Raw genomic sequence first — 16,341 nt, 5'->3', positions numbered from 1 at the left:
TTTCCCAATATCCCATTAAAAAAATCCCTATAAAATGTTTTATAGGTGGCACCTTCCTCCTTCGGGATGAGCGAAGATGCACCCCAATATGAGTCCGAACGGCTGGAAATGCAAAAAAAAGAGGGAACTTTCTTCCATATGTGGTGGTCTTGTACAGAAGCTCAAAACTATTGGCAGAAAATTAGAAATTGGCTGGAGGAAATGACAAGAGAACAGATTGAATTTAAACCAGAGTCCTTTCTATTAGGGATCTTTGATAAAGAACTACCAAAAAAAGTGAAATATATAATAATACATATTTTGACAGCGGCCAGATTGGCTTTTGCACAATGTTGGAAACAGCCTCATGTTCCATCAGAGGAGATGATTATTCAAAAAATTTCAAGTTGTGCAGAAATGGTCAAATTAACCTTGGCATTAAACGATAAAGACACTTCAATATATTACGACAGCTGGAACTGCTGGTACAAATGGATAGATCAAAGATAGGTTTCACACTAAAAGGCAAAAGAAGATATGATAGAACCGTAGTAGTGATATACAGATATATGTAAGAATTAAATTGTGTACATGGCATAAAACAAGGATAAAAAGGAGGTCTCACGTTGAAGATGAAAATGTTTTTAATTGTTTTCTATCTTTTTCTTTCTATTCTTTTTTTTCTTGTTTTCCTTTTCTATCTTGCATTTATGTGTGTGTTCTTGGTCTATTTTAACTGTAAAATCAATAAAGTATATCTTTTTAAAAAAAAGAATGTAAATCTTTGTAAATCTTTCAAATCGGGAGAGTCTCAGCAAAGCCCTAAGAATCTCCAGAAACAAAGATGAGCTGGAGAATGGCGCCCCCTGCTGGCCTTCAGCTTTATAGATTCTCCTCTCAATTAGCAAAGGGGGGAAAGAAAAACGATCCCATCCGAAGAAAAGCCTCAAATAGTGTTTTAAGCACCAAGCCAGCCAGAAATTAATCAAATGATGCAGAAACAATGTGCTGTGCATTTTCATTCTTTGAATAAAAGTATTGAGGATGAGCTTGCCAATTTACAATCATACATTCAAAATAATATCCATGCTCATTACTCACCTTTTGAGTGGCTAACCAATTGGCTCCCTGATTGGTCTTGGCTCAGACAGTTTTCCTTTTATGCTATAATTATTATTATTGTACTAACTGCAACCTGTTGTTTTATTCAATGTATTCCAAATTTATTCACATTGTTTCATCCTGCTTCCCCCTCTCTTAATCCTCTACAATTGCGATACATTCATAAATCTTTAAATCCTCCATTTAAAATAAAAAACGAGGATGTGTAGAGTTGTAATTGCAGGAATGTTCCAATCTCGGATGGCAAACCTCAGATAAAGAATGTTTCCAAGCAAATACAACTCAGGTAAACAAAGTCACTAATCTAAAGGAGGATTAGAGAGAGGAAGTAAACATATGTTAGACTTTAAGTAGAGATAATTAATTGTATGGATTACTGTGCTAAACAGTAACAAAAGTTAAGCAGTAACCAAAGTTAACCAGTGATGGAGGATAACTAAAAATGTGTATAAATGCAAGACTAGACTCCAATAAAGATCATCATGATTCAGTTGTTCATGATCAAACAACTCGACTGCCTCATCATTACAACATTCTGCATAAAACCTCCACCCAAAACCTAAAATGTGTTCAGCTACAAGTACATGATACATTGTTATAAGGGACATCCTCCCAAAGTGAAGCCCAGCAGCAAAACAAGATAAGACACTGAAACACAGAAAACAATGTCATGCTGACATTATAGTTTATCTCATTCTAGAATATAGAGAATAAGGGGTTTGTGGGGAGGGCTTCTTAGGGTGTGGAGTGTTCTGTGCAAGGGTATAAAATGCATTGTTTGAATAGGGAAGCTTGCTCTTCTTGTACCCAATCCACTTGGGAAGGGACTTGAAGGCTTGTTTGCAAATGCTTTATTTTCTTTAATAAACCTTTCAATTGTGAACCAGACCTGTTCCTGTGTTGAGTATTGAATAATTCGGGTCTTGCATGTCACACACAGTAACTGTCCCACCCTTAGGGTTTCTGAGCCCCCTCCGCAAATTGGCTTTGGCTCCACCCTGTTTGGACAAACCTACCCCACCATAACACAAACCCCTGCTGCTGTGCTCCTCACTTTATAACGGAAATAGAAGAACAAGTGCAAGCCTTGGGTGCATCCGTTGAGGAGCCAGGATGATGATGTTAGGCAAAAAGCGGAAGGAAATTTGGGATAACAGGAGAGTTTCTGTGCGGGGGGGAGGGGAGTGAGCACCATTTCCCAAACAACGCAAACTAAACAAAAACTAAACAATTGACAATGGCAATTAGAGAACAGGAAGAAAAAGTTTAGTATAAGATTTGGAATTTATTCTATGAATGGCTAGATAGAAGAGTAAGAAACTAAACATGTGATAATAGCAATAATATATTATAACTGATTGATTAGGATCGAATAAGAAAATGAATATAAGTTAGGTAAGGATGGAATATATTTTTGAAAGATAATGATTACAATGTAAATGATAATACAACAATTGACCAATGTGATATAAAATATCGATGGGAATGGTTATCAATATAAGTAAGAAATGTATGATATTATTATGTGCACAAGGTATATGTACCCAACCCGACACAATGGAAAACTGAAAGATGGTTTTATCTGTTTGTTTTTGTTATAAAAATAAAAAAAACTTTTTTAAAAGAAAAACTAAACAAAAACTCTGGGCAGGGGCTCCAAAAACACCCCAATCCTACTTCCGGGAAAAATGTGAGGTCTTAAAAGGGCATTTGGAGGGTGGGTCCCACAAAGGTCTCCAGTCAAGTGATGTTTACAGGGGTCTCCAACCTTGGCCACTTTAAGCCCGACGGACTTCAACTCCCAGAATTCCCCAGCCAGCTTGTTGGTATAGATAGGTAGGGTCTCCGGCTTGAGCAGGGGGTTGGACTGTGAGGTCTTAAAAGGGCATTTGGAGGGTGGGTCCCACTAATTTCCAGGCAGGTGATGTTTACAGGATCTCAACCCTGGCCACTTTAAGCCAGTGGACTTCAACTCCCAGAATTCCCCATGTAGCTGGCTGGGGAATTCTGGGAGTTGAAGTCCTCTGGGCTTAAAGTGGCCAAAGTTGGAGATCCCTCTCTTCCCGAGGATCTAGGGTGCGTTTGCTCTTCCCGATGGGAGAGACGACCGGTGATGGGGATCCAGGCCTTCTACCCCCGAAAGGCCTGAGAGGTGGTGAGTAGCGCTTTGAATTACTCCAGGGAGGAGGCCCAGTAGCAACCAACGCACCTCAGGTAAAAAAAGCAACAACGACGGCATAGGAACCTTAACGAGAAGCGCAAACCGAAAGCGAAAGCGCCGCGTTGGGGGATTTTCGGATCTGCGGGGAAGGAGGAGGAGGAGGCGGCGGTGGGTTCGGCGAGCTTTGGGGGCAGAGAGGGAAGCGCAGCCGGGCTAAAAGCTTCGGATCAAGGAGGACCATGGAAGGGCTTCCCCGGCCGCGGCCCAAAGGTGAGAGAGGCTGGGAAAAGAGCGGGCTGGTCTGGACGATCGAGCGGTTCCAGAGGCGCCAGGGACTCCCCTGCCCATCATTCCCATCCCGCCAGGGCCAGGCTGCTCATGTTGGGGGCGGGTTAGAGGGATGCGCAGTCCACCTCCGCCTCTAAGCGGCTGAGGGCTGGATCTCCGATTTCCTGCCCCCCAAAAAACCACCCCAACCTAACCCGGACGCGTTTGGTTCTGCTTTGCGCGGCATCTAAACTTTCGGGATCCTCTTTTCGCGTGGCGCCTCTGCTCCGGAGGATGGGAGCGGCCTTCAAATCCTTTACTAGCCCCCCAAAAATCCCCGATCTGGATATTTCAAACGTTTCTGCAGCAGCTCGGGGGGGGTTTTTTCCCCCCAAGGAAACTGAAAAGAAAGAGAGAGAAGCAACCTAGAACTAAGGAGAAAAATTCCCTGACCGTCAGAACAATTCATCGGTGAAACGACTTTTGCCACCAGAAGTTGTGGGTGGCTCCATCACTGGAGGTTTTTAAAAAAGGACTAGAGAGCCTCTTGTCTGCGATGGTATAGGCTCTCCTGCTTGAGCAGAGGGGGGTTGGACTAGATGACCTCCAAGGGTCCCTCCCAACCCTATTATTCTGATTTCAGCCTTTAAGAGCAGTGCCGAGGGAGCCCTGGGACCTGAGAACGTGCTGCAAATTAATAGAATAGAATAGAATTTAGAACAGAATTAGAAATAGAATAAGAATAAAATTAGAATAGAATGGAATAGAATAGAATTTAGAATGGTATAGAATTTAGAACAGAATAGAATTTATTGGATTGAAAAATAGAATAGAATTTAGAATAGAATAGAATTTATTGGAATGAAGAGTAGAATAGAATAGAATTTAGAATAGAATATCATTCTTTATTGGCCAAGTGTGATTGGGCACACAAGGAATTTGTCTTGGTGCAAATGCTCTCAGGGTACATAAAAGAAAAGATACATTCATCAAGAGTGGAGAATCATCAGGTACAACACTTCATGATAGTCATAGGGTACAATAAGCAAGATTAAAAAATGTGCAGAAAGCTGTCCTGTAACCAAAGAAGCCAAAATGAGTGAAAATGTGACCTTTTCCAAAATTGCCCTGAGACTCTGAATATTGAGGCTGCAGCCATGGAATCCTGTGCTGGGAAGTCAGCTGATTAGATACAGGATCTTGGGTGTTTCGTTGAATGGAGGGACCTAAGATCTTCTGCCGTGATCCTCTTAAATCCATAATCCCCTGATTCCCATAACCAGTAATCCCTTCCTCTCTCCCCAGAGACCGTTATCAAGATGCTGGGCCCTGTCGTGTTTCGGGCTGTTCCCCTGCTTCTCTGCGACCGCATCCTGCTCTCCTTGCTGGCCGACTGGGGCCCCTCCATGGTCCCCCTGGGGGTTACAGCGGCTTGGCTGGAGGCCGCTCTACGGCTGGTGGTTCTCTGGGGGGCCCAGGGCCTGCTCTCCGTGGGTGGGACCTCCCCAGTGTCCTCTTTCACGGTGGCCGCTGTCAGCATCCTGCCCCCTTTGTACCTGCTGGTGGGACCCTGGCTGGGGAACCCTCCCCTCCTGGTCTCTTCGGCCGCTTGGTCCTGGTGGCTGGCAATCTATGTGGCGGTGGGCTTCTCCTGGCTCCTCTGGGGGATCCTGGCAGAAGGGCGAAGCACCAAGGAGTCCCAGAAAAAAGAAGACAAGGCCACCCTTTGGAAGATGCTCCGACTTTTTGGTCCAGACAAGCTGTACCTCTCTGGCGCTTTCTTGTTTCTAGTCCTGGCGGTGATTGGTGAGCTGGTGCTGAGTTAAATCATTCTCTGCGTTGAATAGGAATAGGAATAGAAGAATAGAATGGAGTGGAGTGGAATAGAATAGGATAGAAGGATAGGATAGGAATAGAATAGAATAGGATAGAATAGAATAGAATAGAATAGAATAGAATAGAATAGAATAGAATAGAATAGAATAGAATAGAATAGAATTCTTTATTGGCCAAGTGTGATTGGACACACCAGGAATTTGTCTTGCTGCATATGCTCTCAGGGTACATAAAAGAAAAGATACATTCGTCAAGAGTCATAAGGTACAACACTTAATGATAGTCATAGGGTACAATAAGCAATCAAATCCTACTAGGAAACAGTCCATATAAATCGTAAGGATACAAGCGACAAAGTTACAGTCATAGTCACAAGTGGGAGGGGATGGGTGATAGGAGAGATGAGAAGATTAATAGTAATAGTAGTGCAGACTTTGTAAATAGTTGGACAGTGTTGAGGGAATTATTTGTTTAGCAGAGTGATGGTCTTTGGGAAAAAACTGTCCTTGTGTCTAGTTGTTCTGGTGTGCAGTGCTCTATAGCGTCGTTTTGAGGGTAGGAGTTGAAACAGTTTATATCCAGGATGTGAGGATGTACCACAAATAATCACCAGGGCCGGAATCACACCGTACACTAAAGACCAAGAAAATAACTCAGTTGTAAGATGGTCACTAGAAGGTCTTTAACAGACCTGACCTCAGTCTTTTAAATTCTGTTACTCCTTTTCATATTCTCCCTAAATCCATCTGATGCATAGGTGGTATTCAGCAGGTTCTGACCGGTTCTAGAGAACCAGTAGCGGAAATTTTGAGTGGTTCGGAGACTCAGCAAATACCACCTCTGACCGACCCGCCCCCATCTATTCTCTGCCTCCCATTGAGTCCCAGCTGATCGGCTAGCTCTTCTTTTGTTGCCCTGTACAGGAGAATGGAGCTGGAAAGTAGGTTAGTGGGGTGGGGATTTTACAGTATATCCTTCTGGAGTGGGGTGGAAATGGTGATTTTACAGTATCCTTCCCCTGCCACGCCCACCAAGCCACACCACACTCACAATGCCACACCCACAGAACCGGTAGTAAAAAAAAATTGAATCCCACCACTGGTCTGATGCCCCTCTGGGTTGTTTCCTGCCACGGAGCAGCTCCTGCCCACCTAAAATGTGGCATTCTGGAGACAGGCCACGTGTCATGCCATTTGGGCTGAGATCCTGCCCCCTTTGTACCTGCTGGCTGGTTCCTCCCCAGTGTGTCCTATGTCCCAGGATGGAAAGAGTTAACAGACAGGCCCTGGATCTCCCAAAACTCACCAATCAACCCTTTTGGTGTCCAATTCAAGCAGCTTTGCTCCCATCCTGCCCCATTTTTTCCATAGTTGGGGAAGGAACTCTGAAGCAAAACTCAAGGTTCCCTTGCGTTTCACAGAACAGACGGACAATTTGCAGTGTCTGTGTGTGTGTGTGTGTGTGTGTGTGTGTGTGTGTTTAACCAGCCTTTCCTTATTGAAGTTCTACATCACCTCCTCTGTTTCTGTCCCCTCCCCCTTGCAGGGGAAACATTCCTGCCCTATTACACTGGGCGTTTGATTGACATCCTGGGCACCCAATATGACGCAGAAGCCTTTTCCACGGCCATCTTCCTCCTCTGCCTGATCTCATTTGGAAGGTGAGCTTATTCCAGGCCCCACCGGTACCTTTGCTGCACTTGCCCTGACATACATGCCCAGGATTATGGTTCTGTGGTTGCCCGGCATCTTCTCCACAAAAGGCGGTACAAGGCCTGCCCACGTTGGATGAAGTGGCCTTTGTGGAAAGACTGGGGCATTTTTTTTCCCTTGCCAGCTCTACGGAAACTATTCACTGTTGCCTTCTTTGGGGATGTTTTTTTTTTGACTTCCCAATGTAATCTCTGCTGCGGGGTTTCCTAGTGGCCTCCCATCCAGATAATACCAGCCAGCTATGATGCTGCTTAGCTTTTCTGAGGCCAGCCAAGCTCAACCAGATCCCTGTTGCAAATGTGGCTCTGATGTTGGCTTCACCGATTAGATTAGAGTAACACAGTTGGAAGGGGTCATCTAGTCCAACCCCCTGCCCAAGCAGGAGACCCTAGACCATTTCTGACAAATGGCAGTCCAATTTCTTCTTGAAAGCCTCCAGGGATGAAACTCCTACAACTTCCGAAGGCAACTTCTGTTCCATGGGTTGATTGTTCCTCCTTATTTCCACGTTGAATCTCTCCTTGTTCAGTTTCCATTCCTTTTCTGGCCTTCGGGTGCTTTTGAAAATAGATTGACCCCTTTCTCTCTGTGGCAGCCCCTCAAATATCGGAAGACTGCTATCCTGTCTCCCCTGGTCCTTCTCTTCACTAGACTAGCCAGGCCCAGTTCCTGCAACCGTTCTTCGTATGTTTTAGTTTCCAGTCCCCTAAATATCCTGGTTGTTCTTCTCTGCACTTTTTTATAATGTGGTTGTTCACATTTTATAATGTGGTTGTTCTTCTCAACATCCTTTTTATAATGTGGTGACCAAAACTGGATGCAGGACTCTAGGTGTGGTCTTACTAAGGCTTTCTAGAGTGGTATTAGTGCCTCACTTGATCTCGATTGTATCCCTCTGTCAATGCAACTTAGGATTGCATTCGCTTTTTTGGCTGCTGCCGTAGTCCTTTTTTTTTTTGTTTATCCCAGAACCACTTACTCTAAGGGAAGGTACTTTTTCCCTTCTGGCTTGCCAGAGAAAGACCAGGTGAGGCTAAAAGAATTTGCACCCAGCTAATATTAAAATTCAAGAAAAGCCTGAAAAATCAGGTTGTTCTCTGGAGTCCTCCTGAAGGAAACAATAATAGCCCTTGGTTTCTTCTTAGCTGCTTGTTTTGCAATCTGCCAGAAGCACAACCAGTTACAACTTGTGATCTGTCCCTGCCTTTCACTTGAATATAAATCTCAAAAAAAAAAAGACTTTCTAAAAGAACATTTATTCTTGGCTTCTATCAGGGATTTTGTTGCTGAATTAAATTCAAAATGAAAAATGAAAACAGCTTCAAAATGGGGGAAGAGCATCAATCAGAAGTAGAGGTAGTCGTTGACTTACGACGACAATAACTGAACCCAAAATTCATGGGGCTAAGCAAGATAGTTATTGTGAAGTTTGCCTTCATTTTAACGTCCTTTCTTGCCACTGTTAAGTGGATCACAGCAGTTGTTAATGTCAGCTTGTAAAACATTCCTATGCCTGCGTCATGCCCTTGGAGTCTGATTCTGAGGGGGAGATTGAGCAGCTGACAGGGAGTGGGGGTGTGGCTCCGGTGGCTGTGGAAGAAACGGGGGAAGGGCACAGTCTGGCTGGGCATTCAGAGGAAAACCCAGGGCCATCCACTCTTCATCCTAAGGCACGCAGGGAGGAATGGAGAAGGGAGCAACATGACTTACGGGAGAGGAAAGGGTCCTGATCCCCTTCATGGGCTGCAGCTGGGAAGACTGTTTAAAAGGGCAAACTGCGCATAGCAAAGTTGCTGGAAGCAAAGCATGCATTATCTTTGTCAAGGCTTATCTGGGTTTTGGCGTCCTCCCAACTGTGGGTGCTGTGTTATCTTTTGGAAGTCTGCAATTTATCATTCTGGCCTGTCGTGTTAATTACTTCAGTGTGGTTTGTGTTGGTTTTTTTATTTCTAATTATCTTTACTTTGGGTTCGGACTGCATTTCTTCCCTTCGTAGACTGTTTTTTGGAAGAGTTTAATCTCCAGCCAAGGATAACTGGACATTGGGGGCCAAGTTGTAGGCATTAAGGGGAATTTATCTACTTTGGTGACTTTGTTATTTTTGTGCCACGCCCCTCATCATCACAGCCTGTTTCCAAGTTGCCATGAGAAAGAGGGAGGGGGGAAAGACCTGAAGGAGCATATGGCAAATAAAATCAGAAGCCCATTCCAAGCTTATCTCACAAAGATTGTAACTTAGGCAACCGGGTATTCTGCCCACGAAAATCCTTTATTGGAGAATGTGAGTGATGACACCCAGCCCATGAATGTGTTTCTGTTGTGGTTCGCCAGCAGCATGTGCGGATGGCTGAGGTCTCAGAGAGCGAGGACTCAGATGAGGGGCCTGTGTGTGGTGCAGGAATAGGGCCAGGACCATCAGGGAGTGGGACGCTGCCTTTGGAGATTGTGGAGGCTGGCAGCAGTGATGAAGAGGCCCCTGAGGAGCCCCTCCCTGAGAAGATAAAAGCCAGTTGAGAAACTGCAGCTCTTTGCAGAAGGCAAAGGAGTTTGATACTCGAGCCTGGTGGATGTTAGAATATCTGAGTTGAGACTCTTTGATTTATTGTTTAGGAACTTTATCTGTTGTTCTTGGCAGACTTGCAAAAACTTGGCAAGGCTCTTCCTTATCTGAGCTAATTAGTTGGAAGCAGCCTTTTATCTGTGAAGAAACAGGATTCGTAAATGAAACAGTAAAAGGTTGTGCTGGTATCTTTGTCTTGTCTTTACTCCCGTGGAACCAGGTTTGGGTCAGAACCGTTTCATGGGAGAGCCTGATGCATCCAGGGGGGGTGGGGGAAGACAGGGTCCTAGTGTCTCAGAGTCGGCTTCATACAGGTCATGCTGGCCTGTTGCTCCTACTAAGTCTTTTGAAGTTTTTTTGAAGTTTGGCTCGAGGCTTATGATTTAATTAGGGCGATCGCCTGAATCCTGAGAGTTAAATTAGTAACACTGATGTTAAGTGAATCTGGATTCCCCATCAACTTTGCTGGTCAGAAGGTCGTAAAAGGGGATCCCATGACCCAAGACACTGCAACCGTCATAAATAGGAGTCAGTTGCCAAGCATCTGAATTTTCATCACGTGTCCCAATATTTCTGTTGGGTATCATACCAGAAAAATATAATAAAGGGACTATGTCTTTAATACTGCATGTGTTAACTAGAATTATATTTGCACAACATTGGAAGAGTGTGGAGATCCCTAGAGAAGAGAAAAAGAAAAAGAAAACTAGAACGTGCAGAAATGGATAGACTAATGCTCGAAATTAAAGAGAAGGAAGACACTGAATATTTTGAAATATGGGATTCGTTTGGCTAACTAATAGAAACAGAACTTTTAAAATCATAAGAGAAGGATTCATTTTACTATGATGGCTTATTACTATATCTTTACTATTAATATTAATTAGCACCAATAATTAATAAGTATTAATATTATGATGAGAAAGCACTGTTATTATATGACTACTACTAACAAATATGATGATGATGATGATTGCTCAAGCTAATTGTAACCAGACAACACACTGTTTATAGTTGCTCTTTCTACCTATAGTAAAAATAATAAAAAATAAATAGGAGCCACTTCCGAAGCTTCTGTATTTTGGTCGTGTGACCACAGGGATGCTGCAACGGTTGTAACTGTGAGAAACGGTCATAAGTCCCTTTTTTCATTGCCGTTGTAACTTTGAACGGTCCCTAAATGAACTGTTGGAACTCGAGGACTGTCTGTAATTTAATTACAGTGGGATGGATCTGTTCGTGTAAAAATGCCTTTCCTTTAGCGCCCGGGTCAAATCCAGTGTGGGCTCATATGTGGAGCTGCGACTCCGTTTCCATTGGTGGAGCAGGAGCCAATCCCCCTTCCTGCTTCCCTTCTAGCTCTGCCTTTGCCAGCTGCCGTGGGGGGCTCTTCACGTTCATCATCTCCCGGATGGTCATCCGGACTCACAACTTACTCTTCTCTTCTCTGGTGCGGCAAGACCTGGCCTTCTTCCAGGAGGTGAAAACAGGTGAGGCCCCAAACAGGCAGGTCCCAAAGATTCTCAGGTGAGGTTTGTCTTTGATGACTATGCAGATCATTCATTTAATATTTTGGGAGAAAAAATGGAAAGGCTTTTACCAGTGCCACTTTCTGTTCCTTCCCTATCTCTCTCTCTCTCTCTCTCTCCTCCCTCCCCTTTCTCCCTCCCTCTCTCCCTATTCTCTCTCCCACTCCCTCTCATTCTCCCTCCCTCCCCCACTCTCCCTTCCCTTCTTTCCCTCTCTCCCTCCCTCCCTCTCCACCCTCTCTCTCCCTCTCTCTCCCTCTCCCCCTCTCTCGTTCTCTCTCTCACACATACAGACCCTTGGGATTTCCTGGTGGCCTCCCATCCATGTATCAGTCAGCTTTTTGAGCAGAACTAACGCCATAGCTGGGCTTTGCTTTGGGATGAATGCTGCTCCTGAGGAGAACATGGTCACAACTGTGGGTTTTTGGGTTTTTTTGGGTTCTTTGCCGGCCATAGAGAAGTAGTATCCATCTTTTTTCCCTATCTTTTCAGTCCAGTCTGCAATTCTGAGCTCTCCTGGTACTTAGATGTTTGCCATCTAAGTTCTCACCAGCTTTTTCATGATGGCCAGAAATTGGCTGGAGAGAATCTTTACCGACCCAAGAGAAGAAAGTCCTTGGTTGATTTTAGAGAACGAAGCTCAGGTGTTCCTTGGATAGGAGGCTACCCCAAAATCCTAGGGGAAGTAGCTTGGACTTAGGTGGGAATGGTAACTCATTACAAAGAGCCATCAGAATAGAGCTGGAAGGGACCTGGGAGGTCTTCTAGTCCAACCCCCTACTCAAGCAGGAGACCCTATACCATTTCAGATAGGTGATTGTCAAGTCTTTTCTTAAAAACCTCCAGTGATGAAGCACCTACAAATTGTCCTTGCTGTAAGAATATAGCTACTCTTTGGCCCTCTCCTTCCTGGTGGGATTGTTCCCTAGAATCTCCCTTCCTGTGTGGCCAGTCTGGCATTTGTTGAACAATATATCTCTTTGCTCACAGGGGCGCTGGCCTCCCGCCTTTCCAAAGACACAGTTATGATGAGCCGCTCGGTGCCGCTCAACACCAACGTCTTCCTGCGCACCCTGATCAAGACCCTTGGGCTCTACGGATTCATGATCGGCCTGTCCTGGCGCCTGACGCTGCTGATGCTGATCGAGACCCCACTCATGATGGCCGTCCAGAAGGTCTATGATGTCCGTCATCAGGTAGGGATCATAGAGGCAGACGGTGGCCTAGAGGGAATGGCGGACACTTCTGGGTTTCTGAGACCAATTGCATGGGGGGAAGGAGCCACAGCTTGGGTGAGGGAGGGAATGGGCTGGCTGAGGGAAAGGAAAAACAAGCCAGAGAGCAGAAGAAAAAAGAGACTTCAAGGGAGCTGAGCAGCGCAGAACACGGTGGCATCTCCAGAGGGCCAGAAAAGGCAAGATGGCAGCCATGGGATCAAAACCCACTCCATTGTCGGTGTGGCTTGTACAACAGGATGAGTTGTTGGTTGTGTAGCCTGGTTTCACCTATTCCTGGGCTGAAAGAAAAGGGATTGTGTGTGTGCATCCCTATCCCTGTCCTCAGAGAAGAGAGTAGAAAAGGAGGATGAGGGCACTCCATGCTGTTAGCTACAAGGAGAGGCAGAGAAGTAGCTGGAAAAAAGGATGAAGAAGCCAGTTTGAAGGCAAAAATAAATAAAAATTAGGGAGAAAGCAGATGGGCATCCTACAACTTGTCCTCAAGTTATGATCACAATTGAGACCAGAATTGGTCACTGAGTGAAGCGGTTATTAAGCAAGATGTCTACACAATTGTTTTGCCCAATGGCTGCCATCTTGGAACTCCCGATTGCAATCTCCCAGGTCGTTATAAGATGGAGCAAAAGAGCTGCCTGCTGGTAGCTGAAATCTGTGCAAATATCTGTGCAGAACTGAAATCCTCTCGGCAGGCAGCACTTTTGCTTTCAAACGTTCCAATATCCTCCTGAAGGATTTCAGCTCCCCTCTGTGCATGGAGGGGAAATTCCCAGTGAGCTGTGGGAAGGAAGTGCGGTATAATAGCGGGAGAGTACATCTCCCTCTTTAGCTTGTACTCTGGCATCCGGTTGGTCACATGCGAGACATAAATGAAATAAAATGGGATGGAGTGGCATGAAGAATTTTTGGGGTCTCCTCTTAAGAATGAGGCCACTGGACTTTGGTTTGGGTATGCCACCACCAGCAGGATGCCTGGTCCAAGGCAGTTTTTAGGAAGCTGACTTTGCCGCTTCCTTCATGATCCATCAAGGCTTTACTGAAGGCGATCCAGGACTCGGTGGCCCATTCAGAAGAGGTGGTACATGAGGTTATTTCATCCATGGAGACCGTACACAGCTTTGCCACTGAGGAGAAGGAGTCACAGCGCTACGAGTCATCCTTAGAGGACACCTGTCGGCTGAAGAACCAAAGAGACTTGGAAAGGATTGTTTACCTACTTGTTGTCCGGGTAAGTCCACTAGGATTTGGGTCTCCAACCTTGGCAACTTTAAGGCTTGTGGACTTTAACTCCCAGAATTTCTAAGCTAGCCATCCTGGCTGAGGAATTCTGGGAGTTGCAGTCCACAAGTCTTAAAGTTGCCAAGGTTGGAGACTCCTGAATAAAGTCCTCTAAGTGAGAGATTCCCAACTTGTGGGGGTTCCTGTGACAGGTGTCGAAATAAAAACAAAATAGTTTCAAAATATGGCCCGTGCTTTTAGGAGATTGCCAAGTCTTTCTTACTTTGCTTGAAAAGTTTTAAAAATTTATGTCTTTGTCCCCAGTCTTGCAAGATTTTATGTACTCTGTATCATAGCAATGCTTAGCATTGACTTGCCGATCAAGAATGTTTTTCAATTAAAATCCTCTTAACTGCCAAAGGTCAAACAGCAAGTGGATATGCAATCCAGTGAAATCCCAGTTTAAGATGACTATCTCGGATTTTTTTTCTGTTGGAAGAAATATCCTTCTGGGTTCAGTTCCAAGTGGGGAAGAAAGACACTGGAAACATGGTGACTGCTTGGAAAGATGGTTTAATGGTGGACAGGTTCACATGCCTTGGGTGAAGAATGAAGGAAGGCAAGAAGGAGGGCTGATATGCCGAGAGTGCCTGGTTTTATACCCTCTGTTGGGATTTGAATTTGAGCTTGTATTCTGATTGGCTGTCAGACTCCCATGGGGCCATGCAGGGGCAACTTTATAGGCTGTCCTGAGTCCCAGGCTTGGTTGAGCCTTGCTGGATGATGATGTAATGAAAGGACTTTGGGCAATTCCTATTATAACTCTCCCTGGAGTAGATCTTTGTTATGTAAAATATTATGGCCCAGGCCTTATGGCCCACCCATTAATAAAGGTGGGGTGAGTTTCTGCTTCTGAGGTGAGTTTCTGCTTCTAAGTTTCTATTCTTTTTAGGGGAAATATTCTGCCTTTTTAGCATATCCTAAAATATTTCATTTTCCTAGGAGAGGTGGGTTTTAACTTCCAACATTTCTTTGAATCACCAATACCCGCATTGATTATGTGTCATCAAATGGTCTTTTAAATCCTAATTGCCACACAGATTTTCTTCAGAATGATTTATCGTGTTCTGACAAGTGTCTCAGTGCTGCACTCATCATCTCTGTAACTGAATCCGTCCACCTTGCTGTTAGTTGTCCTGTTCTTCTCTTTCCTTCCACATTTCCCAGCATTGGAGCCTGTCCCAGAAAGCTGGGTCTTTCCATAAGGTGTCTGAAGTAGGATAATTTGGGCCTAGTCATTCATGTGTTTGGATATTGAATTTAGTAGCAGGAACAGTAAAGTAGACTTCCGGTGGAAAGATGGCATCTTGCTTTTAGCATTCCTTTCTAGGTCTGCTACAGATTCTCCACAGTTTTAGGAAAGTGGAAGCTGTGGAAATCAACCCTGTGGTTCCCCCGGATGGCTGGAGGCTCTCAGCTGCTTGAAGAACAGTAAAGTATACAATAGGCCAGAACACACAGTTAGATTAGTTAGACAGAGCGCTGACTCATGCATGAGGCAATCTACGCTATGATTGGTTGCTGTAAGTATAAAGAGGGGAGTTTCCCTTTTTTCCCGCCTTTTTCTTCTGCCTGTTCTGTATACTGTTTTAGATTTACCTCATGATATTCCTGTGTTCCTGACTATCTTATGTTCTTCCTTTTTGGGAACACAGCAATATCATGAGGTAAATCTAAAACAATATACAGAAAACACAGAAGAAAAAGGCGGAGAAAAAGAGGAATTTCCCCTTTATACTTAACAGCAACCAATCATAGTGTAGATTTGAACATATATTTATATTTATAGAAAAGACTACAAGGTTGTGTCAGCGTCTCCGACTTCATCTGGACAAACTGCAGCGCAATTCCTTGACACATGCCTTGAGTGAGAAGTCAAGGTTTAATTTGTTGAATGACTCATTGGCTTGTTTTCTTGGCTGTCGGGAGTCTTCCCTGACAACAAATTTTAAAAGCATCAATACTCTTCCTATCCTGCTTCTTTAAAGTCCAATTTTCACTTCCATAGAAAAATCACATGGGGGAAAATACCATGGCTTGCCCAATTCTGACCTTTGTAGGTATGGACACATCATGGTATTTGAATATCTTTTCTGTTCATTATCAAGTACTAGTCTGGAGTGTAGACAGGTAGTCTTCGACTTACAACAGTTCATTTAGAGACCATTCAAAGTTACAATGGCACTGAAAAAAGTATGATCGTTTTTCACACTTATGACCGTTGCCATATCCCCATGGTCATGTGATCAATGTTCAGATGCTTGGCAATTGGCTCGTATTGATGATGGTGGCAGGGATCACTTGAGCATCTTTTATGATTTTCTTACAAGCAAAGTCAACAGGGAAGCTTCCCCATTCCCCATTCACAACTGGATCATTAATTGCAGTGATTCACTTAGTATCTGTGGAACAAAAGGTAATAAAATGGGGTAAAATTCACTAAAGTGTTTCACTTAACAACTACAATTTTGGGGTCGATTGTAGTCATAAGTTGAGAACTACCTGTATTTTATTTTTTAATTTGCTATTCATTCCTTTAATATTGCTGGATGATCCCAAAAGGCAGAAGCTGCCTACCTCTTCAACATCTTCATTGTCCTATTTTTCCACCTGTTGTCATTAGTTTGGTCTTCTTTATATTTAATTTTAGTGCCAAGTTTTC

The 16,341-nt window shown here is 44.2% G+C and overlaps 2 protein-coding genes across 5 annotated transcripts in view; both read left to right on the top strand.

Annotated features, from left to right (window-relative positions):
* The window catches only part of LOC113426549 (major histocompatibility complex class I-related protein 1-like), a 405,199-nt gene that overhangs the window by 188,280 nt on the left and 200,578 nt on the right, over positions 1-16,341 (top strand). The gene's annotated exons all lie outside the window — the stretch shown is intronic.
* LOC113429845 (antigen peptide transporter 2-like) overlaps positions 3,182-16,341 on the top strand; it is a 127,831-nt gene continuing 114,671 nt past the window's right edge. For 2 of the 4 annotated variants that reach the window (XM_087953833.1, XM_087953832.1), the window contains exons 1-6: positions 3,363-3,532; positions 4,835-5,335; positions 6,911-7,025; positions 10,997-11,127; positions 12,157-12,362; positions 13,432-13,629. In XM_087953833.1, coding sequence (XP_087809959.1) covers positions 3,502-3,532; positions 4,835-5,335; positions 6,911-7,025; positions 10,997-11,127; positions 12,157-12,362; positions 13,432-13,629 — 1,182 coding nt within the window. In that variant the 5' untranslated portion in view covers positions 3,363-3,501. Of the gene's footprint in view, positions 3,257-3,362; positions 3,533-4,834; positions 5,336-6,910; positions 7,026-10,996; positions 11,128-12,156; positions 12,363-13,431; positions 13,630-16,341 lie in introns of those variants that run through there. The other 2 variants (XM_087953834.1, XM_087953831.1) reach the window with 2 other exon arrangements.

Source organism: Notechis scutatus, chromosome 2 (genome assembly GCF_049901735.1).
Source record: "Notechis scutatus isolate UNSWTSFEM ecotype Mainland chromosome 2, rNotScu1.2, whole genome shotgun sequence".
Taxonomy (NCBI): Eukaryota; Metazoa; Chordata; class Lepidosauria; order Squamata; family Elapidae; genus Notechis; species Notechis scutatus.
This window is presented reverse-complemented; position numbering and strand designations above follow the sequence as displayed.